A 26,979-nucleotide genomic window follows, 5' to 3' on the forward strand; every position below is an offset into this window, starting at 1 on the left:
TACCTTTTGTCTTCCTCCAACTTGTCTTAAGTTGTCAATGGAACTTTTGTTCCCTCTCATTTTTATACGCATAATTATGAGGCAGAGCAGTACATTACAATACATTCCACATCACTGCAACTGACCCCAGGCACCCTCATGGACTTTGTACTTAAAGCTAACCGTTTATTGAGAACGGAAACTTTCCTTTATTTCCAACTTTAGTTCTGCAAAATGGTAATATCCACAATATCTAAAGTGGTATTTAAATCAGATCCCTGAAAATAGTAGAGGTATTGTTCATGTTTTATAATTATCGGCAGGCCTTCTGTGGATTCTGCAACATATGGAATTATTACATTCTACGGGGGTTAGGCTCTTCTTGCATTGTATCATTGCTCTGATTTTTATATAAAGTTGTATGCCAACTGCATCTGATGATTCTCTTATTAAAAAATAATTTTTAATAATAATAATATGCCAACCAGTTAACTTTTATTTATGGTATACAGTCATGCAGGATTTCTTTTTAACAAGCTGCTTCTACTTTTTATCTGACAAAGAATCCCCATAATCTAAGGCGTGAGTGAGTGAAGAGTTTGTTGTGGTGTGACACATGATGCTTTGCTGCCACCTAGAGTATAGGAAAAGCAGTTCACCAGGTTTTTTTAATTACTATTATTATTATTCAGGATTTATATAGCGCCAACAGTTTGCACAGCGCTTTACAATATAAATTGAGACAATACACTAACAATACAATTCAATACAAGGTGGGTTGGAAGGGTAAAATATGCTCCACTGTTGGTGTCAGTGGAAATATTAGTGCCTGACTAGGAATAGCGTCCTCAGAAACATAGAAGAATGACTGCACAAAAACAGCAAGTTGTCCATCGAGTCTGCCCCATTTTCTTTTAAAGTACAATATATATATATATATATATATATATATATATATATATATATATATATATATATATATATATATATATATATATATATATATATATGTATGTGTATGTGTGGGTATATATAGATATGTGCGTGCGTATGTATGTATGTATGTATGTATGTATGTATACATATAAATGTGTGTATGTATGTGTGTGTGTGTGTGTGTGTGTGTGTGTAATATATATATATATATATATATATATATATATATATATATATATATATATATAATTTATTAGGGCTGGGCGATTTTGCCTAAAAAAAAAATCTTCGATTTTTAAAGAAAAATTCGAGTTTCGATTCAATTTTCGATTTTTTTTCCAATGCACTTAAAAAATGACTGCAGAGTCTGGAGGGAGGACTGAGGAGAAGGAGAAGCGCTGTATATGTGTGTCTGACTTTGACGGACCACCGCCGCGCCTGGATGTGACGTCAGCTGCGGGCGGTGTGTCTGTACAGGGGCTGCGCTGTAATAGGTACAGTCCAGAGAACGAGTCCACAGTAATCGACCACCTTTTTTAGTTTGACTTTGAAACTATTTTTTTTTTTTTCAAACTCAAGTTTTTTCTACAATAGTTTTTTCTGCCTTGTGCAGCCAGCCCCCGCATAACTACACACACCCTGGGCCTGGGCTCCAGCCAGCTCCTAGTCCGCCGCACAGGAACCGGACTCCCCAGTAACGTTTAGTTTAGTTTAGTTTGAAACAATTTTTTTTTAAACTCAAGTTTTTTTTCTACAATACTTTTCTCTAGCGCTCATTGACAGACGTAGTCCTCGGTGATACACCACCTTCGGGTTATGTTGCCTCCACAGGAGCAGGACTAGACAGGAAATTAAAAAGCTCTGGCCACACCCTAGGGGCAGTCCCAGAGGGTATATCCTCTCTCTCTCTGCCTCAGCAAATCAGTTATTTTCTGTCTAGTTAGGAGTAAGGACCTAGATACCTTGCTGGGATCTTAGGTCCTGGCAAGAATTTTTTCTTAAAGGATTTTTTAGACAGCTTTTTTTCTCCAGAGTTCCTGTGAGATCTTCAAGCAAGAAAGCTGAACTGGGCGACGGGCTGGATGTTGAGATCCGGTGGTCACCCCAGTTCAGCCTACGAGCGCGTGCAGGCCATAGCTCCGCGCTGGGTCGGCCGCGACAAAGTCCCATTAAAGGACTGTCCACGCGAGTTAAACGTCTCGCTGAAACGCCAAAGACCATGAGTCACGGCGTCCGTATCGGTCGACAGCCCTCCCGCCCCGGTGGAGAGGGGTACTGTCAGGAGTTGGTGCCCGCCTGGTTCCGGTATGGTGAGTAGTATGTTCCCCCTTTTCCCCTGACGGGTCTTGTGGTGAACGCGGGCCCCTCTCTGTATGGTAAGATAGAGTCCCTCTCTATCCTATAACATGGCACAGATCCTCCTACTTTGAGTGTGATTTTATGTGCAAAAAGCCAGGAGGCTTGGTTTGGGAGCTAACAATCTAATTGTATACATGTTAAAAAGATGTAATCTGTGGCATTCTGGGAATCTTACGGTGTTAAGAATAAGCTACCTACCAGTCAGAAGCCACGGACATGTAGACTGCCTTCCTAATCAGATCTCCAGCTATTAGCAGGCCTCCCGAATGGCCATGCGGTCCGCCAGGGCCGGTACCGCCAACCACGCCATATCCCCATGCAGAGAGAGTGTTGTGTGCCCTGCAGCACACCGCTATTCAGTACAGGCCGCCGCCATTTTTTTTGCTGGATCGCACGAGCCGCCATTTTGGCGTAGCCTCGTGTCTCCAGCATGGGGGCGGCCATGTTTGAGGTGATCCAAACACCTCGTGGAGCTTGGGGGAGGCGCCGGAAGGCGTGCAGAGGGGCGGAGCCGTCTCCTTTCTTCCTGGGCAGCCAGCCAAAAGACTTCCTGTTTGTTAAGACAGCGCTGTAACCTGTTGCAGTTAAACTCTGAGCATCAAGTGGTGAGCCTGGGGGTCTATCTCTTTCTCTCTCTCGATCGATAGGGATCCCTAGCAGGTAACACTAAGGGGCTTTTGTGGCGCTGGGGGTCTGGAAAAAAAAAAAAAAAAAAAGTTTTTTATTTTTGAATTATATTATCCAGGAAGTGACTGGAATTATCATGGACCCTGCCACACATATTCCCCCACCTGTTTCCCTCGAGGGGGCCACGGGACCCGCCGGTGCACAGAGTATAGAGTCATTTACAGCAATTTTGGAGTCTATGGTGGCTCGGGTGGAGGCGGCCTGTCAGGGACGGGGGTCAAGGAAGCGACCCCCGCCTACCCCTATACTATCTGACACCTCTGACTCAGATTCAGAGATAGTCACTGCAGTTGCAGGTTCCTCTGCAAGGGCTGTTATCCCAGGTAAAGCCCCCTCAGACAGTGAGGAGGACGCTTCTTCTCCTGCTATAATTCAGGAAGAAGCATTGGTGGACGCACTAGTTGTGGCAGTGCAGGAAACCTTAAAACTTGAGGCTTTACCGGCAGAGGCAACTGAAACAGAGATTCCTTTTGGTACTAATAAGCCCATCAAAACGGTGAAGGTTTTTCCTGTACCTAAATGTTTCGGTAATCAGATTAAAGGAGAATGGGAGCATTCTAAACGTACCTTTACTATTTCCAAGCGTATTGCTAGACGCTATCCGTTTGAGGAATCCATCATTAAGAAATGGACGGTACCACCAGTGGTGGATCCACCTATTTCCAGGCTGAATAAAGCCACGGTTATTCCAGTGGAGGACACTTCGTCCTTTAAGGATCCGGTGGATCGAAAGATGGAAGCAGAGTCCCGCACCATCTTCTCTCTGATAGGGTCAGCATTTAGACCAGTAATTGTTATTGGTCTAGTTTCCCAGACACTTACGGAATGGGCGAAAATGGTACGCCAAGATCTTAGGGGAAAAGATATTCCCCAGGAGACATCTGATTTGATGGAACAGATTATACAAGGGCTACAGTTTATCTGTGACGCAGCCTTGGACACTACTCCCTTATTAGGGCATGCATCTAAGTCAGCGGTGATCCTCAGACGTGTGCTGTGGTTAAAATGCTGGTCAGCTGACCTAGGTTCCAAAAAGACCTTGACTAATCTCCCTTTTCAGGGGAATCGTCTATTTGGGGCCAACCTAGATGAAATCATTAAGTATGCCACTGGGGGCAAGAGCACTTTTTTGCCACAGGCTGCTAAAGCTAAGGGACCTCGCAACAAGCGAGGACCTTTCTTTACCGCCCATAAAGGGCGCCCGGCTGGTACTAGCGGGAAAGGCAAGACTCCTCCAGGAGGGTTCAAGAAGGGCTGGTCGGACAAGCAAAGGACCAACCCAGCCAAACCCGAAGCAAAGGAGTACACAGCCTGAAGGTGCGCCCCCACCCGGTTTCAGGGTGGGGGGACGTTTTCACCGGTATTCAGGACATTAGATCGAGCATCAACCACTACTACCGGTGCGATTCTTCCCTTCCAACATTTAAGTACTACAGGAAGCGGTAGTTACCGTTCCCTGAATAGATCTTTTCCTTTACCTTTTCCTAAGATTAGTCCCGATACCTCACAGGAATCGGATCTGGTTGACCAGATAGGCCAAGTAGCCTCTAGTCGGGTGACTTCGGTCCCTGAGGTTCAACCAGAAAAGATCACCTTTCCTGATAACAATCAGGTATCTGATAAATGTGTGGGAACAGAAAACGACCAGACTTTCTCGGATGGTCGGGGCCAGATACCTCTAGGGACGCCTGGTTCAGATTCTATCAGCGCCAGTGGTCCTAGAAATTCTAGGCTGGCCTCCTCAAGCCGGCCTGGCCGACTTGGACATGTTAGTCGTAGACGTTCCGTGGGAACTTCGTCTCAGGGAGTGTCTGTGGTCTCAAGGACCAATTTACCATCATGCTTTACAGTCGCTGGGTTTAATGGCCTGGCCATTGAGACCCAAGTACTGAAGGACAGAGGTTTGTCTACTTCAGTCATTCCTACCCTTATTAAAGCAAGGAAAGCGACTTCCAGCAAAGTCTATTATCACACATGGAAGACTTATATTGCGTGGTGCGAATCTTTAGGATTTCCTCCACGTACCTATTCGGTGACTCGAATATTGGCCTTTTTGCAACAAGGGGTTGAGCAGAAGCTAGCCTTGAGCACCATCAAGGGTCAAGTTTCAGCATTAGCAATCTTCTTTCAGAAACCTTTAGCTACCAAGTCCTTGGTGCGGAATTTCATCCAGGGGGTGCGGCACCTGGCTCCTCCAGTCCGCGCGCCCTTACCGCCCTGGGATCTTAATTTGGTTTTGTCGGTTCTACAGAAACCTCCCTTTGAAAACATCAGGGAGATTCCCTTGCTTACTTTATCCCAGAAGGTGGCCTTCTTGGTGGCTATTACTTCTGCTCGCAGGGTGTCAGAACTGGCTGCATTATCATGCCAGTCCCCATACCTAGTGATTCATAGGGATGAGGTAGTACTTCATCCTAAGCCATCTCTTCTTCCTAAGGTGGTTTCAGATTTTCATCTGAATGAAGATATTGTACTACCTTCCTTGTGTCCTCAGCCCAAGCATCATCGGGAACATGCGTTGCATTCCTTAGATGTGGTTCGGGCAATCAGGGTATACCTGAAAGCTACGGAATCATTCCATAAGACGGATTCACTTTTTGTGATCACGGATGGCCCCAGAAAGGGTTTGCCTGCATCTGCCGCGACCATTGCCAAATGGATTAGACAAACGGTGGTACAGGCTTATTCTATTAAGGGTCAGAGTCCTCCGTTCCCTGTTAGGGCGCACTCCACTCGAGCGCTCAGTACTTCCTGGGCCTTTCGCCATCAGGCGTCGGTGGTCCAGGTATGTAAGGCGGCCACCTGGTCGTCGGTACATACCTTTACAAAATTCTATAAAATTGATGTGACGGCATCGGCGGATGCCTCATTTGGCCGCAAGGTTTTGCAGGCCGCAATTTGAGGAGACCGGTGGTCTACCTCGAGGGTTTTTTCTGTTTGAAAAAAAAAAAAAAAAAAAAAAAAAAAATTTTTTTTTCTCTTTTTTTTTGTTGAGTCTCATCATTAAGGATGAGCATTGTAAACTTCTAGTTGGCACCGGTTGGGCCTTCTAGATTGGGATTTGATTTCATTTTCCCACCCCTCAGTTGTGATACTGCTCTGGGACGTCCCGAAGGTGGTGTATCACCGAGGACTACGTCTGTCAATGAGCGCTAGAGAAAAATGGATTTTTGTAAAATCTTACCGTAAAATCCTTTTCTCTTAGCTCATTGACAGACGTAGTCCCCGCCCCTCTGTTTTTTGAGTTGGGTTAAAATCTCTAAAGACTGCTTTTTCACATAACTGATTTGCTGAGGCAGAGAGAGAGAGGATATACCCTCTGGGACTGCCCCTAGGGTGTGGCCAGAGCTTTTTAATTTCCTGTCTAGTCCTGCTCCTGTGGAGGCAACATAACCCGAAGGTGGTGTATCACCGAGGACTACGTCTGTCAATGAGCTAAGAGAAAAGGATTTTACGGTAAGATTTTACAAAAATCCATTTTTTTCTGCCTTCTGCAGCCATCGAACTCCCCAGTAATGGACCACCGGCGTGCCTGGATGTGACGTCAGCTGCGGGGCGGGCGGTGCGTCTGTACAGGCCGGGGCTGCGGCGTGCTGTGATAGGTACAGTCTCCCCGGCCTGGATGTGACGTCAGCTGCCGGGAGAGGAAGCGGGCGGTGCGTCTGTACAGGCCAGGGGCTGTGATTGGATAGCCTGTACAGGCCGGAGAGACTTTACCTATCACAGCGCGCCGCACCCCCGGCCTGTACAGACACACAGCTGACGTCACATCCAGGCGCGGCGGTGGTCCGTTACTGGGGAGTTCGGTGGCTGCACAAGGCAGAAAAAACTAGAGTTTAAAAAAAAAAAATCGTTTCAAACTAAAAAATCGATAAATCGATTAAATCGATTTATCGCCCAGCCCTAATATATATATATATATACACACACACACACATACAGGTGCATCTCTTAAAATTAGAATATCAAATATTATCTAAAAGCTGATTTATTTCAGTAATTCAAATGGCACTTTTCCACTGCAAGTACCGGCTCGGCTCTACTTGGCCCTGCTTGGCCCGGTTTGCTTTTCCACTGCGGTACCGCATGGTATAGTGTCGGAACGGTTCGGTACGGTACGGTATAGGTTTGCTTTTCCACTAAAGTAGTACTAAAGTTAAGTGGGTGGGATAACAACGGGGTGGGTGGGATTCTCTGACCAATCAGTGGCTAGTAGTGACTGCATGCAAAGGATTGTGGGATATGGTACCAGTTTGGTACCTGTTGGAACCACAATCGAGTAGGTACTGTTTTTTCAGAGCCGTACCGTACCGTACCGTTCGGTTCCATGCAGTGGAAAAGCAAACCTATACCGTACCGTACCGAACCGTTCCGACCCTATACCATGCGGTACCGCAGTGGAAAAGCACAAAAGCGTGCCGAGCCGGTACGGTTCTATGCAGTGGAAAAGCGCCTAAAGTGTGAAATATTTTTCATAGATGCGTTACACATGTGATATATTTCAAGCATTTCTTTCTTTTAATTTTGATGATAATGGCTTACGGCTAGTGAAAACCCAAAATTCAGTATCTCAGAAAATTTGAATATTACATAAGACCAATTTAGAAAAAAAAAAAAAAAAAAGGATTTTTAATACAGAAATGTTGGCCTACTGAAAAGTATGCCCTTGTACAGTATAGTATGCACTCAGTACTTGGTTGGGGCTCCTTTTGCATAAACTTTTGCATCAATGTGGCGTGGCATGGGGGCGAACAGCCTGTGGCACTAATGAGTTGTTAGAGAAGCACAGGCTTATTTGATAGCGGCCTTCAGCTTGTCTGCATTGTTGGGTCTTGTGTCTCTCATCTTCCACTTGACAATATCTGCAGATTCTGTATAGGGTTTAGGTCAGGCGAGTTTGTCAAACACATTCTTACTGGCCAATCGAGAACAGTAATACACTGATCATACAACCAGGTATTGGTATTTTTGGCAATGTGGGCAGGTGCCAAGTCCTGCTGAAAAATGAAATCAGCATCTCCATGAAGCTGGTCAGCAGAGGGAAGCATGAAGTGCTGTAGAATTTCCTGGTAGAGGGCTGCGCTGACTTTGGACTTGATAAGAAACAGTGGACCAGCAGATGACATGCCTCCCCAAATCATCACTGACTGTGGAAACTTCACACTGGACCTCATGCAACTTGTATTCAGTGCCTCTCCACCTTGGATTTCCAAATGAAATGCACATTTTTGCACAGTCAGTGATGATTTGGGGAGCCATGTCATCTGCTGGTGTTGGTTCACTGTGTTTTATCATGTCCAAAATCAACACAGCCCTCTGCCAGGAAATTCTAGATAACTATATGCTTCCCTCTGCTGACCAGCTTTATGGAGATGATTTAATTTTCCAGCAGGACTCGGCACCTGCCCACACTGCCAAAAATACCAATACCTGGTTTAATGATCTTGGTATCACTGCGTTTGACAAACTCACCTGACCTAAACCCCACAGAGAACCCCATAGGTATTGTCAAGAGGAAGATGAGAGACACCAGACCCAACAATGCAGACAAGCTGAAGGCCGCTATCACAGCAACCTGGGCTTCCATAACACCTCAACAGTGCCACAGGCTGATCGCCTCCATGCCATGCCGCATTGATGCAGTAATTCATGCAAAAGGAGCCCCTAGTCTTACCCACCACTGGAGTATGTTCCTTGGCTTACGCTGGATCTAGTCCAAATGCCCCACTTCTGTGACTGGTCACTTCACCAAGTGGCCACATGGGGAAACAGGCTTCCTGTGCTCTTCGGTATCGCCTTCAGGTACAAAGAGTTTTTCCTCCCTATTGCCAAGGGCAACAGCTAACATGTTTGCAGAAAGTGAAACACTAGAACAGAGCTCCACATCTCTGCTTCATGAATGGTATCAACCATACATAGATTGAAATGTTGCTGTATCTAGATGCCAGTGTTTTAATTAATAGAATGCCAGCTTTAGAAACATTGCAACTGTGCTAAAGTCAGGAACTGCACTCCATTTTACTTAGTGTTTGTAAAGCCATTTTTTTTTTTTTTCCCAATAACAAACGTGTCATACTTACCTGCTCTGTGTAATGGTTTTTCCCTGATCCTCCTCTTCTCTGTCCACCGCTGGCGCTCTGGGGCCACTAAAGCACAGTAACATCAGTAGATAAAAAATAAAAATAGTAAAGGCACAAACGGGTCTTGGGCAAGAGTGTCCAAGAGGAGTTTGTTCTCTCCAACGTTTAAATGGATTTAAAGTGTTCCTAAACCCAGGAGCCTGCATTCACCATATCTGGTCTCCCTCAGTACACAGAACATGGAAACACAATTATTTTAGTAAATTTAAACTGCTAAATACCTTTTCTCTTTAGCACTTTATAGCAGTCTTGTGACTTCTATCAGTGTCTGGTTAAAGCTTGTAGGAGGTTTTTTCATACTTCACTGGCTGTCCTATCAGAAAGCAGGACCCCTGACCCTCTGTCTGGACAGTGCTGATTGGCCATGTGCTGATCACATGCACTCTCCCAAGAAAAAAATAAATAAATCTCTCTAGCAATACACACCAAACTGAGCATGTGCAGGCTGACTCTATTTACTCTGTCTTATTATGACATGTTATGGGGACAATGCAAGAAGGGGAGGATCTGTGCATACAGGATCAAACTGCCTCGTTACACAATGCAAAGGATTAATCTCTTAGGTTCCACAGTGAGTATATCAAGCATGCTTTACTGCATATACAGACTGATTTTACTGTTGTGGGTTTAGTAACACTTTAAAGTGATTGTAAAGTCATATTTTAATTTTTTTTATAAAATAAAAAAATGCGTATACTTACCTGCTCGCTGCAGTTTTTTTGCACAGTGGCCCGGATCCTCTTCTTCTCGGGTCCCTCTTCTGTGCTTCTGGCCCCTCCCTCCTGTTGAGTGCCCCCACAGCAAGCAGCTTGCTATGGGGGCCCCCTGTGTCCATTCAGAAACGGAGCTGTGACCTGGCCCCGCCCCCTCTCTTCTGATTGGCTTACTGACTTTGGTTGCCAACAGCAGGAGCTAATGGGGCCACACAGCTGTCTTAGCCAATGAGGAGGGAATTCCCAGGCAGCTGAGACACTTCTGCAACATCACTGGATAAAGAGGGGCTCAGGTAAGTATTAGGGGGGAGCTGAGGGGGGCTGCTGCACACAGAAGGGTTTTTTTTTTTTTTTTAACCTAATTCATAGAATGCATTAGGATGATAAAAAAAACCTTCTGCCATTACAACTCCGTTAAGTGTAGTCTTGAAAAAAAATGGACTAGGGCCCATCAAAAATCAGACTGAATAAACTCCTCTTGTTTGGACACAAACTCCTGCTCAGGACCCTTGAATGGCTCTACTATAATACAGTAACAGTCTTTACCTTGCATCACCATAACTTACATTGCAGGTACTTTTTTGGTTTGCCATCATAATTTTTTGTCAATATGTTTGCATTAAATTTATGGTTTTAGTTATATACATTTACATGACAGTACATTTTAAGGTGGTTGTAAGATGGGTTTCTTTATCATTATTTTACTTATGTATGTTTAATATACCAGGTATGCCTCCATATAATATTTTACAAAATGTCAACTAATAGACTAATCTTGCGCATACGCATTGCAATTTTTAGGAAATTTCAATTACTTTAAATTGCGATCAAAGCTAAATGGATCAAAGCCACTTGCCACTAACCGTTTTATATTTTAAGGTTTTGGTGAAAAAAACATTGTGGTTGGAAGGTTGCAACGATCCATTCGTTTATTTTATACTATGGAAAATTGGGGGAAAAAGTAAAATTACCTTCAATTTTCCTGTGTATGATTACTATCAGGATAAAGTATTGGAATCCAGCACTTGTTACTAAAAGAAGCAACTCTCTCCCAAATCTCCGCTATCGCTTAGTTGTCTTCTACTTTAAAAAACCCATTGAAAAAACCCATTGGAGAGATTTCCTTTTAATAGATTATGTCTCTCCCTTATTACTGTTGATGTCCGATTTAATTCAATTATTATTATTTTTTTTTTTCCTCTTTTGCAGTCAGCGACTAGAGATACGAGCACAAGTTGCTAATGCCTTTCTAGAAAAGTTCCAGCTGACATCTGAGGAAATGAGCATTTTACGTGGAAGCCACGAAGGTCCATTAACTGAAGTAAGGAGAGACATTGTTTGTTTTTTTTTTTCATTAATGTTTGATTTATACTGGAATTAGGCAACACTTATATTGTTTACAGTAATTTGTGTTACTCTCGATGTAGAAAATAAAACAATTTTTTTATTTTTTAGCTAAATTAAGCAACAATTGTGTGTGAGCCGGTTCACACCAGCGCGACTTGTCAGGTGACTTGTCAGCCTGACAAGTCACGCTCCCTCGTGGTCCATTGACCGCTACAGGACACAAGTCGCTCCGACTTAGAAAAAGGGTCCTGTACTACTTCGGGCGACCTCGGAGCGACTTGCATAGACTTCCATTATGTGAAGTCCCTGCAAGTCGCTCCGAAGTCGTGGTGCATGGTAATGCACAAGTCGCCCCCGAAGTAGTAAGGAGTCGTGTCGCCTCAGTGTGAACCGGCTCTTAATGCTCAAAGTGTGTAAAACACCCCAAATATAATGACAGAACAAGGGCGGACAGGGCGGAAAATCCATTGTGGGTTCAAGCTTATTCCAATGTGTTTTTGTCCTTGGGAGGAGCTTGGGCACACACTGCTTTTTTTCCTAGTCTGGTTGCAAGGAAACACTGACAGGGGACATCGGGTGCAGCTGTAAGGTGAGTGAGAGATACCGAGTGGTCTTTGGAAGCAAGTGCATGAAGCAGGTGGACTATAGGAGATTGACCTGTGAGTATCACATTCACATCTGGCGATTTGGGATCTTGGGCAGAATTGCTGCGATTCTGCCCACAATTCCAAATCTCACTGCAATAGTGGCAAAACGCACCACATGTATTTGGGTGCCATTCAGTTTAGCCCACTGAGTTGAACTAAGAAAAAAAACTTTATAAAGTGTACCAGGTTTTAATCTGCCAGTCCATCTAACACTCCCCTCCCCCCCCCAGACTGAAATTGCTGCTGTCCAAAGGTGTCTCTTTTGCTCCTTCATTCAAAGTGGAAGAACTCTAATATAGGAAAAAAAGCCTAAAAAAAGTTTTAAATGTGAGCACGATACTGCCAGTAATTTCTGTAAATGTAAACTGTGTAACAGGACAAGTTTTAAAGAATCTCAGTTTTCAGTAAATCAAGCTGTTTTATCATTTTTAGGCTAGGTTCACAGTAGTGCAGCTGCAGTTTGAAACAATTTTTAGTGCGATTATGTAGTGCTTTTTGGTTGCGTTTTGACACATTTATGATACTAGTGTGTTTTTTGGTAGGGAAAAATGGCTGGTTGTTACGCTGGGTCACACGGGCCAAAAATCATCCAAAAATGATTGGTACAGCAATGCTAAGCAGTGTATTCTGGTCGGGGGGGGGGGGGGTGGAGAAATGTAGTCCCCTTTTAGGATGCAATAGCTCAGTGGGGGAGATCACTGCACTAACATTGCTTGTGTTAGTACGGCGATCGTTATGGTTTTTTCGTTCAGCCTGCTGTGTTGAACGAAAAAGACCTTATAGTGTATATTCAGCATTAAGGAGTCGACACCTACTGGTGTCCTAATAACCAGTGATTCATCCCTGCTATCATTTGGGGACTCCAGACTGAGGGCAGAATGTAAACAAAGATGCCTGTCATTGGAGAAAAAAAAAAAAAGGCATGGGTGTCCCCAACAATCTTTCAAGTTTCTTTAGGTCTAGTATAGTTTTTTTTTTTTTATAAATTCGTTTATTGAGTGAAATATAAAGGCATGTAACGGGTCACCCAGAAAGATACAAAGAGAAAATATATACAGAACAGTCCAATATCAGAGCGTAAACAAATAATCAATGAGTTGACAATAACGTGGGATTGAACATCGTGAGATAACTTAAGACAAACAAGCAAACCCCTGCGATAGGTACAATATATATTAGGAAACCCCTGGGTTTAACAGACAGCTCTAGGGAGTTCCCTGCACCCACCGGCATTAATCACCTGGCTGGCCACAGGTGCGTGGGGGAAATACCCAGGCAGTCAAGAGGCATCGCAGTGGCCACTTAAGGAACCGATATACTTAATCCCTTCCTGAGGGGGAGCCCAAAACAAGCCCAAGAGATAAGCTAAAAATGTAAGAGAAACAGCAAAGAAAGAGATCCCAATCTCCTAAATCCAGAGACAGAGGAGAGTGGGAGTAGTAGAGATAAAGGGAAAGGGGCAAGATGAAAAAGAGGGGGAGTAGAAGGGAGGCAGTAAGGGGGAGGAGAGGGGGGGAGGGGGGAAGGGGGACGGCCCACCCCCTGTGCCACATCCGCCATCAGGCTATTAAATCCTTGTATTCCGCCGTAAATGTGAATTCATGCCAGTAGTACCAGCGTTTCAGAAACTTGTCTCTAGTACCGTGCACAGTTGCAACCAGGTCTTCCATTTCATTGAGACAGGTCACTTTACGTGGCCACATAGCTACTGTAGGGGGCTGAGTCTGTTTCCAAAGAGGGGGGATGCAGCTCTTCGCCGCTGTAAACAGGAGTGGTAGTATTGATTTCCGATAAGATGCCCTCGGGAACTCGTGGTGGTGGAGAAGGAAGAGGGCTGGGTCTAAGGTAAGGGTATGATCCGTGAATTTTCGAGCGATGCGAAGCACCGATGCCCAAAAGGGTCGCAACCTCTCCCAGGACCAAAAAACATGGAGGTAGGAACCCACCTCCTATCCGCATCTCCAACAGGTGTTAGGGCAGGCCGGGAACATCCGATGAAGTTTAGTCGGCGTGTAGTGCCATCGAGTTAGGCATTTATAGCCCACTTCCTGATATCGAGAACATAGCGAGGTTTTATATGTGAAAAACAGCAGTCGTTCGACATGATAGTCCGTGAAAGTCAGATTGAGATCTCTTTCTCAGTGCGCAATGTACGGGGGTCTGAAGGGTGCCTCAGGTGTGACCAGAGCACGATAGACCAAGGAGATCGTATGGCGTAGCGGAGAGAGGTCAGAGCATAGATCCTCAAAATAAGTGAGACGTCTGGTAAACATAGTATAGTTTTTAAGGGGACTCCACACCAAACAAAATGCTGTGTCACCCCCCCCCCCCCCCCATAAATCCGTACTAGACCCTTATCCAAGCCTGTATGTAACTAGGTGATAGAGGTTGCCAAGATTCTTAATGTAAATAACAGACCTGGTAAGGATTTATTTTTTTCTGTATCAAAAGTAAGTCCACTTATACTAACAAGGGACGGGTCCAGAATGTGTATTCCCAAGGGTTTGCAGTATTTAGTAACCCAGCTGCAGGTTTGTAGCTTGTTGCTCCATTTGTGTCTTGTGGAGGGTTAGGCGATTCTGAAGTTATCGTTTGTTCTTAATTTGAAGGAGTTCTTCAAGGTTCTGGATAAAGTTAAACAGATACATAATGATGTCAAAGTGCTTCTGCGAACAAACCAACAAACAGCAGGGTAAGTTTTTTGTTATATCTAATTTTATATGTATGTTATTTCAGGCTTTATCAAGATAATTCTTTACAAAGTCTACTACTCGCAAACCAATTTGTCATCAAGAAAATATGTTTATACAGTACTGATCTAGAAAATTTCTCTAGAGCCTCTTAGAAATAGCAAAGACTTGGGTCTTTTTAATATACATCAGGTAAAATAAGTATTGAACACATCACCATTTTTCTAGCTAAATAAATTACTAAAGTTGCTATTGACAATTTTCAGCACATGTGGTGTAGTGAGGCGCTACTACCCTTGCTGAGTAATTATTTAAAAAAAAAAAAACATTACTCAGCAAGGGTAGTAGCGGCTCACTACACCACATTTCCTAATTTAAGCATACACTTAAATTTATGGCGAAATTACCCCAATTTTTTTAATTTTTTTTACATTTTTAAGGGTAGGCGCAGCATTTCATATATACAATTTTCAGCACATGTCGGTAACAACCCCTGCAACCCATATGTACAAGGAAACCAAAACAAAAAAGTTCAGAAATTAGGTTCTGTGTAATACAAGGGAATGACACAGGGAAAAAGTATTGAACATGCTAACTAAAATGTATTTAAAAATTGGTACAAAATCCTTTGTTGGTAATAACAGCTTCAAGACGACTCCTGTATGGAGAAACTAGTCGCATGCATTGCTTAGGTGGGATTTCGGCCCATTCTTCCATATAAACAGTCTTCAAATCTTGAAGGTTCTGTGGGCCTCTTCTATGAACTCTGATCTTTAGTTCTTTGTATAGATTTTCTATTGGGTTCAAGTCAGGTGATCGGCTGGGCCATTCTAGCAGCTTTTTTTTTTTTCTTTGAAACCAATTGAGAGTTTTTTTGGCTTTGTGATTGGGATCATTGTTTTGCTGAAGTGTCCGGCCTCGTTTTATCTTCATCATCCTGGTAGATGGCAGCAGATTTTTATCAAGAATGTCTTGTTACAGTTTTTCCATTCATCCCTTTTCCAGTACCATATGCTGAGAAACCGCCCCACATCATGATCTTACCTCCAAATCTTACTGTTAGTATGGTGTTTTTGGGGTGATGTGCCATTTGACCTCCAAGCATGGTGTGTATTATGGCATCCAAAGAGTTGCATATTGGTCTCCTCTGACTGGAATATATTCTCCAAGTATTTCACAGGCTTGTCTAAATGTTGTACAGCAAACTTTATACGAGCTTCGCATGCTTTTTCTTCAGCAATGGAGTCTTGTGTTGTGCATACTGGCCATGGTGGTTGAGTGCATTACTTATTGTTTTCTTTTAAACAATTGTACCTGCTGATTCTAGGTCTTTCTGAAGCTCTCCACAAGTGGTCCTTGGCTCTTGGACAACTGTTCTGATAATTCTTTTCACTCCTCCGTCAGAAATTTTGCGAGGAACATCTGGACGTGGCTGGTTTATGGTAAAATGATCTTTCCACTTCTGGATTATGGTCCCAACAGTGCTCACTGGAACATTCAGAAGTTTAGAAATCCTTCTGTAACCAATGCCATCAGTATATTTTGCAACAATAAGGTTGCGAAGGTCTTGAGAGAGCTCTTTGCTTTCACCCATAATGAGATTTCTCTTTTATGACAACTTGGTAATAAAACACCTTTTTATATGCAATCAGTTGAGACTGAACCAGCTGATATTAATTTGCCGTGACAAGGAGCAGGATTGCTTTCTAATTACTGATAGATTTCAGCTGGTGTCTTGGCTTACCATGCTTTTTGCACCTCCCTTTCTTTATGCATTCAGTGCCTTTTCCCTATGTCATTCCATTTTATTACACATAACGTAATTTCTGAACCTATTTGTTTTGGTTCCTTTGTATGCATGGAATGCATGCTGAAAACCTAAATTTACCTAGAAAAATGGTGACATGTTCAATATTTATTTTACCCGCTGTATAGTGGGTATAGTAAAGAATTGCCCCCCTTTAAAATCACATTTTGTTGATTTGCAGCCTGAAATTTTATGTTTTATCCAGCTGTATTTGCTCTGCAACTTAGAACATCCAAGTGAAAGATATAAGAAAGATATGGCACACAAAGCCATTTGACTTTCAGCTGTGATCATTTTGATTTAGCTCATTTGATTGGAAGGAATTTTCTGGGAGCAGTTCAGTCCCTGCTAGTGCAACTGAAGCAAGCAATCAACTTTGGATGGCAAGGCACTGTCAAAAGATGTCCGAGATAAAGTTGTGGACAGGCACAAGTCAAATACCTTTAAAAGCCTTTATCAATGCCTAGAAGCACAGTGAAGCCTATTATTAAGAAGTGGAAGGTATTTGGTAGAACACAGACCCTCTATGGATCAGGACGTCACTCCAAACTGGGTGAAAGTGCCAGAGGAAAGAGAAAACTCGTCAGAGGCTACCAAGAGGCTTACAGCAACTCTGAAGCAGTTGCAGGAATTTATGACAAAGAGTGGTCATTGTGTGCATGTGACAACAATATCACAAATTCTCCACAAATGTGGCTTGTATGGGAGGGTTACAAGAAAAAAAAAAAAAAACACTTCTCAAGAAAGGCCACATGCAGTCACGACTGAGCTTTGCTAAATTGTATCTTGAAGATTCTCAGGCCACATTGAAAAAGGTATCATGGTAAGATGAGATTAAAATTTGAATTATTTGGCCTCAACACCAAGGGATATGTCTGGTGGAAATCCAATACAGCTCACCATCCAAATAACGCCATTCCTACAGTAAAGCATGGAGGTGGTAATATCCTATTATGTGAGTGTTCCTCTGCAGCAGGGACTGGATCACTTGTCAGGATAGAAGGAAAAATGGATAGGGAAGAAAGTTGTCAATAGGAAGAAGGTTTTTACTTTTCAACATGACAATGACACAAAACGAGGGCTTTTTTTCAGCTGGAACTTGGTGGAACCTTTGGCTCAGGCCCTTTTTCTCCCTGCTCACCACTATCGCTCATAAACACAGAGGTCTGACGTCCTGTGTTTTCCAAGTGCAGTATGAGGACAAAGGAAATGCCAGTGCCTGGGGTGCAGTGCGAATGCTGACACCCCCACTGGATGATCGCTTTTCCAGTGAGAGAGGTGAAGCCACCTACAGTGTAAGGAAAAGTACTTTAAAAGGAGAGTGGTGAAAGTGAGATATGGATGGGGGATACAGAGCTAAGCAGCTGTGGAAGAAGGATGAACTCTGCACTCTGTACGTAGCACATTCCCAAACGTAGCACACCCCTGACCTCTGCACTCTGTGTGTAACACCCCACAACTAAACAAAAAAAGAGCGTAAATTTTGCAAAAATAACAATATTTTTCACATTTTTTTATATGAAATTCCCCCCCAAAAAAATTAAAAAATCAAAATTTTTTAACATTTTTGGCCAATTTGTTTTCTGCTACATATGTTTGGTAAAAAAAATTGCAAAAAGCGTATTTTGATTGGTTTGCGCAAAAGTTATTGCGTTTACTAACTAAGGGAAAGATTTTGGTCATTTTTGGTGTTTTTTTTTTTAACGCGTAATGGCGGCGATCTGCGATTTTTTTTTTTTTTTTTTTGCGGTACTGCGACATTGCGGCAGACAGATCGGACCCTTGACTGACATTTTTGACACTTTTGGGGTTACCAGTGACATTACTGCAGTAATCAGTGCTATACATATGGTGAAAAGAAAAAATATAAAAAATAGGTGCGCGAACCTTTAATGAGAAAAAGGAGTGAAAAAAAGCAGCACTGAAAAATTATAAATATGTGAGGGGTTGTAACAAATGAAAAACATCAATTACAGAGTGCGCTAAAAAATTATGGAACACAAATATTCACAAAAATGGTGATTGCTGATATTCAGCTAAACACAAAGTCTATATTCTAAATGATGAGACTGTGCAAAAGTCTTGAAAATCCAAAGAATATAGTGAGGTTGGGGAGTGATGAAGGATAAGGGTGACCTCTTCCCAAACGGTGATCCAGACAGTGCTCAAATGTACACGTGATGCACCCGGTGTTAAGAAGGGACTCTTACCAGATGATGGAGAGATGCAAACATATAGTGTATAATCCTGGAGTCCGTTAGGTCAGCTTGTAGGAGAGAATTCACAATAGGAATAAAGCGACCATCTGCTTCCAAAGTGTAGGGATCTAGAGGCTTCCACTCAAGGGGATATCGCCACCAAGAACATACCCAAGGAAGAGAAGGGGACTATAGTGCATTACCTCACTTTATTGAACCAATAAGAAAGAGTAACACTTACATTGTCAGGAGAAAAAACAGCATATGTAAAATTTTTGGATCGAGGACCTCTGCAGTAGTCCGGGATCATAGGCAACACGGCTAGCTCCCCCCGACGCGTTTCCACTAACAAGTCGGCTTCTGGGACTGGAGCTGTAGCCGTGCTGCTCGCATCTCTCATGTAAATAGTGTGGCTGATGGACACTTCCGGTGCGGCCGTGGCGAGGACCCGGAAGTGTTGTGACGCACTTCCGGTTCAAATGTTAGCCAATCACGGTATGTTAAGATGAAGACCCGGAAGTTCTAAAAAGCGCTTCCGGAGGCTTCTGCGGCCAATCACATCGGATGTCAACAAAACTCATCATCCATAACACCGGAGTATAAATAACATAACTGTTCTTATCGGTGCCAAGAATATTGGAATTGTATATGAAGGCAAGCGATTCCATCTGTCTATATAATTATCAAAAAGGAATCTATTATAAATAAAAGGCAGACAGAATTCTCTTATTAGAAGTATATGACAGATGAGTTATATTAAAAAGGGTTTAAAATTAACACATAAATTCCCTAAATTACCACAAATTTGGTCTAAGGACCCGGAAGTGGTTTTAATAATTGTGGCTAAAACATTTACTATATAAAAATATGTGAAAAATATATAAAAAATATATAATATAATTTTAAAAAATTTATTTTTAAAATTTATTTTTAAAATTTATTTTTAAAAAACATCTAGGGTCATCAAACGTTGTGTGATTTTTTTTTTTTTTTTTTTTGGGGTGTGTGGCACCAAAAGTCTCCATCCGCCAATTTCACATTTATATAAACGTATATGGCCTAAATGCTAATAAAAACATGACATTAAAAAACTTAATGTAAACTCTTATTTCAAACATATAAGAGAAAATAGAGAAAAAAAAGGAAGGTAATAAAGCAGGGCGGGAAGGGAAAGGTAGACCAGAAGAAACTTAGAATGTTATTATCCTATGTGGGTGTGTGGTTATTCATTATTGATGTGGGCATTAATGTCCCATTCCACATTCATACCCCATGGCTGATAGCATTTTAGTTCATGAATCCAAAACGTCTCTCTCCTGGAAATAGATCTCTTCATGTCACTCCCCCTCCAATGTGGGGAATAGCACTCAATCACAACAGCTTTCAAATTTGAGTAGCTTCTATTGTGACACTTATCATGATGGGAAGAGAGACTATGACCGGGGAAACCTATTTGTATATTGGTGAGATGTTCACCTATTCTGATACTGGGGGTCCTGATCGTTCTCCCAACATATTGTAATCCACATCCGCACGTTAGGAGATATACCGCCCCTTTGTGATGGCAAGTGGTAAAGTTTTGGATGTCATATTTTTTCTTGGTAACAGTAGAGTTGAAGGACTGAGTTCTCTGTGTGTTCAACTCTTTGCAAACCCGACATTTCTTACAGGGAAAGAAACCTTTCATATTAGAAAACATTTTCGGGATGGTGGGTTTCTCTACTGGAGTAGGGGCAATAATGTCCTTCAAATTCTTAGTCCTCCTAAAAATAATAGGGGGTCTCTCAGGAAGTGTTGGTCCTAATATTTTGTCTCCTTTTAGTATATGCCAATACTTCCTGAAGGTGTGATTGACCCACCTATAGCCAGTTGAAAATGAAGTAATAAAGGCATATTCAAACTTAGAAAAGGCACTTTCTGGTTTGGGTTTGGGCACCACTAACTCTTTTTGAGGTACATTTTTAACTTGAAGGATGTTTTGTTCCAGAATTTCCTCTTTAAACCCCTTTTCCACAAATCTATCCTTCAATATTTTACTTTGCACCTCAAAATCTTGTGAGTCAGTGCAATTACGACGTATCCTCCTAAATTGGCTGATGGGGACCGAGGTTAGCCAGTTAGGGTGATGGCAGCTATCTAGGGAGATGAACCCATTCTTGTCCGTGGGTTTAAAGAAGGTTCTCGTGCCAAATTTACTTCCCATCCTGTATATAACCAGATCTAGGAAATTTATGGATGTTTCACTGAACTGATAAGTGAGGCGAATGCCCCAATCATTGCAGTTCAGTCTATCCATAAATAATTGAAGAGAAGAGATGTCACCTTTCCACAGCAATAAAACATCATCTATGTATCTTCTCCATAGAAAGATGTTGGGTTCTCTAGCGGCATAAATATTGCGGTCCTCCCAGAGTGCCATAAACAGATTGGCAAGGCTGGGAGCAAATTTGGCTCCCATTGCCACGCCAGTCTGTTGTAAATAAAAATTCCCACCGTAGAAAAAATAATTATGCTCCATTCCGAATTGTAATAACTCAAGAATGAATATTTTTTGTTTGAGTGGGAGGTCGTAATTGCTTTCCAAAAAAGTGCTGACTGCCTCATATCCCATCTGGTGAGGTATGATGGTATACAGGGATGAAACATCCGCTGTAACCATCAATACCTCACCTTCTACGTCCAGGTTTGTAAGTTCCTGGATGCATTGGGACGTATCTTTCAAGTACGCAGGGGTTTGTTGTACCAGAGGTTGGAGGAAATGGTCCACGTATTTTCCTATTCGGGAGGTCACCGAATCTATCCCGCTTATTATTGGACGGCCCGGAGGTTTGATTAAACTTTTGTGGACCTTAGGTAAATAATAAATAAGTGGGATTCTCGGGGCTAAAGGAACAAGATGTTCTTTCTCTTTGTCATTGAGAATGCCCTCTTGGTGACCCCTCAATATCAACCGCTCTAGTTGTCTCTTGTATGAATAGGTTGGATCATTGGGAAGGATCCGATATGTGTCGCTGTCAGACAGCAAACGATCCATTTCTTCTATATAATCCTCTTTCTTAAGCAGTACAACTCCGCCTCCTTTGTCAGCAGGGCGGATAATTAAGTCTTTCCGTTCACACAGTGACTTAACTCCTGTCATTAAATCCTTCTGACGGTGATGGTGAAATTTGGCTTCATCTAGGTCTTTCAGAACAAGGTCTTTAAATACCGTGATGTTGCTACTTTTTACACCTGAAGGGTTGAAAAGTGAGGCATTTTTAAGTTTGGTATGGGTGTATGGAGAGACTTGATAGCTGGTATAATTCCTTTCCCTAGCATTTGATAGAAAATGTCTCTTCACATTGAGTTTTCTGACAAATTTGTGCACATCAATAAATGTGTCAAATTTGTTGATACCTTTCTTTGGTGCATATTTTAGGCCTTTATCGAGGGTACGTTGTTCAGAGTCTGTTAGCGTGATTCCACTTAAATTAAAGATGCCCTGCCCTTTCATCTTTTTCTTTTTCCGGGAGTCACCTCCTCTGCACCCCCTCGTTTTTTTCTTTTGCCTTTGTTGTGGCCCTTCCCTAAAAAACCCCTCGGTTTCTGGCTAATGGGGGTATTTTTTTGGTAATTATTTGGAGGTTCATACTCATCGTCTTCACTCTCTTCAGTGTCATCTTGCAAAGATTCATATCTGTTATGAGACACTAGCTGTCTTGGATCTTGATATGAAGGTCCAGGATAGTTTCCTTCATAGTCCAGGGAGGATCTCCTGGGTGATTTAAGAGAGGGTGAGGCATGATGTCTAATGGGTTTATGACCTTCCTCTTCCCACCTTAAGTTTTTTACTTGAGGGTGTTTGAACCCTTTGACACTGTTTCCCTTCCCTTTTGAGGGAGCAAACTCTTTTAGAGGTTTGAATTTGGAGTAATGGGCTCCAGACGTGGAGGGTACCGCGTCTCCCATAGAAGGGAGTTTTTGGTTATTGGAACTCATAATTTCCTGTGTCTCTTTGGAATTGGTACCAGTAACCTCGGGATTAGCTGAACTATACATATGCACTGTTACTGCAAAATGACACTGGCAGGGAAGGGGTTAACTTTATTGGGGAGGGAGGGGTTAAGTGTGTCCCTAGGGGCGTGCTTCTTACTGTGATTGGCTGTGGCTACTAGTGTAGGAACAGTGATCAACGGTCCTACATAGTAGAACCGTGTAATCAGTGTTTCTACACAGGGGAGAATGACAGGCGGCTTGTTTACATCAGCCGCCTGACTTTCTCCCTCTGCACCGACGATCGGCGAGTGACCGGCGGACATCGGGTCCGCCGGTCACACGCACTGACTTCCCTGTGAACGAGCCGCGGTGGGCTTGCGCTCGCCCGCTATTGGCTCACATGGAAGTGACAGGCAAGCGACGTAGATCTACGTCACTTTGCCTGGCCGGGGCTGACCGCCGCAGTAAATAGTCGTGCGGCGGTCGGCAACCGGTTAAGACCCTCCCACTTTTAGTGAAACTTTGACCAATTTTGAGAGGCGGTTTTGGGGGGGTCGTGGTTGAGTTCCTGCACCTATTTTATGAGAAAAAAAACCCTGCACAAAACACACAGCAAAAGTGGCCACACAGTGGTTGAAGGAGAAAAAGGTGAATTGTTTTGCATGATGTAGTCGGAGCCCAGACTTAATCCCCATTGAAAATCTGTGAAATGGCGTGAAGACTGCAGTCCACAAACGGTCACCATCAAATTTAACTGAACTTGAGCAGTTCTGCAAAGAAGAGTGGGCAAATATGGTGAAGTCTAGAAGTTCAGAGTAGTAGAGAGAGCTTATCCCACCAGACTAAAGGCTGTAATTAAAGCAAAAGGTGGTAAACCGAATACTGACACAAAACTATGATCCTTTTTCAAACTCAGGGATTTTGTTTTTGAATTTTTTTTTATTTATTTTTTTTTTTTTTTTCTGACATGTTGGGGATATACCTTTCACTTGGTTGTAAGTTGCACTGAGTAAATACAACTAGATAAAACAAAACTTGTCTGTCCTCATTTCGAGCTGCAAATCAACAAAATGTTATTACTTTAAAGGGGGGGGGGGTATACATTTCTATGCCTACTGTGTGTGTGTGTGTATATATATATATATGTATATATCAATATATATATATGTAATAATACACACTATATTGTCAAAAGTATTGGTACACCTGCCTTTACATGAACTTTTAATGGAATTCCAGTCTTAGTCTGTAGGGTTCAATATTGAGTTGGCTCACCCTTTGCAGCTATAACAGCTTCAACTCTTCTGAAAAGGCTGTCCACAAGGTTTAGGAGTGTGTCTATGGGAATGTTTCACCATTCTTTCAGAAGCACATTTGTGAGGTCAGGCACTGATGTGGACGAGAAGGCCCGGCTCGCAATCTCCGCTCTAATTCACCCCAAAGGTGTTCTATCGGGTTGAGGTCAGGACTCTGTTCAGGCCAGTCAAGTTTCTCCACCCCAAACTCACTCATCCATGTCTAAACGGACCTTGCTTTGTGTACTGGTCCAAATCAATTGGTGGGGGGGGGCAGATTATGGTGTGGGTTGTTTTTCAGGGTTTGGGCTTGGCCCCTTAGTTCCAGTGAAGGGAACTTTTAAGGTGTCGGCATACCAAGACTTTTTGGACAATTTCATGCTCCCAACTCTGTTGCAACATGACTGCTCACCAGTGCACAAAGCAAGGTCCATAAAGACATGGATGAGCAAGTTTGGGGTGGAGGAACTTGACTGGCCTGCACAGAGTCCTGACCTCAACCCGATAGAACACCTTTGGGATGAATTAAAGGGAGACTGCAAGCCAGGCCTTCTTGTCAAACATCAGTGCCTGACCTCACATATGCGCTTCTAAAAGAATGGTCAAACATTCCCATAGACACACTCCTAAACCTTGTGGACAGCCTTCCCAGAAGAGTTGAAGCCGTTATAGCTGCAAAGTGAGGGCCAACTCAATATTGCACACTACGGACTAAGACTGGGATGCCATTAAAGTCAGGCAAGTATCCAGGGGCGTAACTACAAGGGTTGCAATTGAAACCGGGCCCCATGCTCCAGGGGGCCTGTGCAGCTCCCCTGTACACCTGGGTAGGAGGAGTGGCGGGGGCAGCATGTAGAGAAATCACTGTCCTCCTTTTTCCTCCTGTAGCTAGATAGAGAAAATGGAGGAGATTGGTCCCTCACCTCCTATATGCTGCTCCGCCACTCCTCCTATCCAGTTCACTTGTCTCCTGCTGTCTCTGGGCCTCTGTGTGCTCCCCCGGTCCCCCCCCCCCATGCTCCCTCCCCTCTCCTGCCGGCTGCTGCAGGGGATGTGTCACAATATAGAACCAGGAAGGGGTCGGTAAATATGTAATTTACCTGCTCCTTCCTTTTCTGAATGGACAGTCATAGTCAGTGACATTGTAAAAAAAAAAAAATTAAATAAAATGATAAAAAAATAATACAATTAAAGTACCAAAAAATAAAAACTACTGACAGCAGTGGGGAAACTTCCAGGATTGCAAAGGTCATACTTGCAATCGGGCCCTGGCATTCCACCACCGTGGGGAGGCCCCAAGATGGTAGGAAGGGGGCCACCTGCAGAACTTGTGAAAGGGCCCCACAACGAGAGTAAAGAGCCCCAGGATCAGTGGGAAGAGCCCCAGGCTTGAAGGGAAGGGCCCCAGGCCAGGGGTCCAGGGGGCCCTTCATGGTTTCTTGCACCGGGGCCCTGAAGGTTCTAGTTACGCCTCTGCAGGCATCCCAATACTTTTAACAATATTGTGTGTGTGTGTGTGTGTGTGTACACACGATAAGCTGGAGTCACTGTTTGGGCAACTCAGTCAATTTTTAAACTGACTTTTGCTGAATCAGGCGGTGTTTGAGTGGTCACTCACTGCTCAAATTTCAGCCTGATTCAACAGGAATCGGCTAAAAAAAAAAAAAACAGTCTAGGTATGTCTACCTTTACTTTTCGAGGCCACCTGTTCAAATAAGTCAATTTGAATGGGTAAGCTGATAACTAGGAGTTTTACACAAGCAGCATCTTGCATTTTATTCTTGCAGTGGCTGCTTCTGTCTGCCACTAGAGGGGGTTGGAAGATAAGCAGTGAGATGGGCTCTGCTGGCATTACAAGTGCTCCAGTCCCTAGCTCTATTCTTTAGTTCCCTCTATGTTGGCTAGGAGCAGCTGCCAGACACTACTTCATTTCTGAGAATTATGTCTCTGATTATCAGCAAAACGGCTGTCCCTTACAGCTGACATATTTTAGAAGGCTGCCCATATAAATGTGAACTTGTCTTATAAATTTCATCTGTAAGTGCTGTCCATGTCAGTGTGTAGTTTTTTTTTTTTTTTTTTTTCTTGCCTGCATTTAATTACCCCCTAAACAAAAGAACCAAATTCTGTAGTGATGGATGGCTATTCTTTCCTAATACTTTTATTCAGGTATACATTTTATTGACTGCATCTAGCAATACAAACGACATAATACAAATTCAGTGTACATTAGCTCCAGGCATGCACTGTGTGATGGATATACATACACCAAATAGAAGCATACAGGGGTGAGCCTCTGTGACTTTATATTGGTCATAAAGAAGGATATATTTGCTCTTGCCCCCTCCTTCATTCTGTAATTATGTTTTGTTGTTAGGCTGGAAATTATGGAGCAGATGGCTTTACTCCAAGAGACATCATATGAGCGGCTGTATCGATGGGCTCAGAGTAAGTGTACTTTTTATTTTAGGACTTACAATGGTGCTTAGAAGTAGGAGCTTCTCTAGCTAAAGATTATTAAACTTTGTTTAATAAACCTCTAATAAGGGTCCTTTCACATGGGCGCTCTGTATGTCCGCAAATCATCCTATTTTTTTGCGGATGATTTACGGACATAATGTAAGTCAATGGCATTGCGGATATCAGCGGATGACCTTCCGCTGACATCCAATTTTCTTGGATAGAAAATAGAACCCTATTTTTCCTCCGTTCAAAAAACCGAAAGGAAGCAAAATCGGATGTCAGCGGTGTCATCCGCTGACATCCGCAATGCCCATAGACTTACATTATGTCCGTATATCATCCACATACGGATGGGATGATATGCGGACATACGGAGCGGATGACACAAGTGTCATCCGCTTCGTGAAAAAAAAAAAAGTCCCGCAGCGGAGCAAAAAAACCGGAGCGGCCGTGTGAAAGAGGCCTAACACTGCGCTGTAAAAAATTTACCTAAATCATAAACTCAAACAATAAATACTGTAGTGATAAATAAGTGTTTTGGCAATTAATTTATAATAGTGAAAACAAATCCTGCTGCCTCCTTTATAAAAAATATATTTCTCCAATGAAATCCAAATCAGTTCTGATAGATTCCAGAAGGTGCTCTAACACTGCTAAAAATTCAAAGCATTAAGTGCTAAAGTTCATTAACCACTTCTGGACCGGAAGATTTTCCCCCTTAACCACTTTACCACCGGAGGATT

General features: G+C 42.9%; 1 protein-coding gene across 1 annotated transcript in view; it reads left to right on the forward strand.

The window, feature by feature from the left end:
* Positions 1–26,979, forward strand: part of COG6 (component of oligomeric golgi complex 6) — a 229,994-nt gene that overhangs the window by 68,482 nt on the left and 134,533 nt on the right. The window contains exons 5-7 of the mRNA XM_082246503.1: positions 11,024–11,135; positions 14,418–14,500; positions 26,151–26,221. Coding sequence (XP_082102629.1) covers positions 11,024–11,135; positions 14,418–14,500; positions 26,151–26,221 — 266 coding nt within the window. The remainder of the gene's footprint in view (positions 1–11,023; positions 11,136–14,417; positions 14,501–26,150; positions 26,222–26,979) is intronic.

The sequence above is a fragment of the Pelophylax lessonae genome (genome assembly GCF_965119305.1).
Source record: "Pelophylax lessonae genome assembly, chromosome: 2".
NCBI classification, from domain to species: Eukaryota; Metazoa; Chordata; class Amphibia; order Anura; family Ranidae; genus Pelophylax; species Pelophylax lessonae.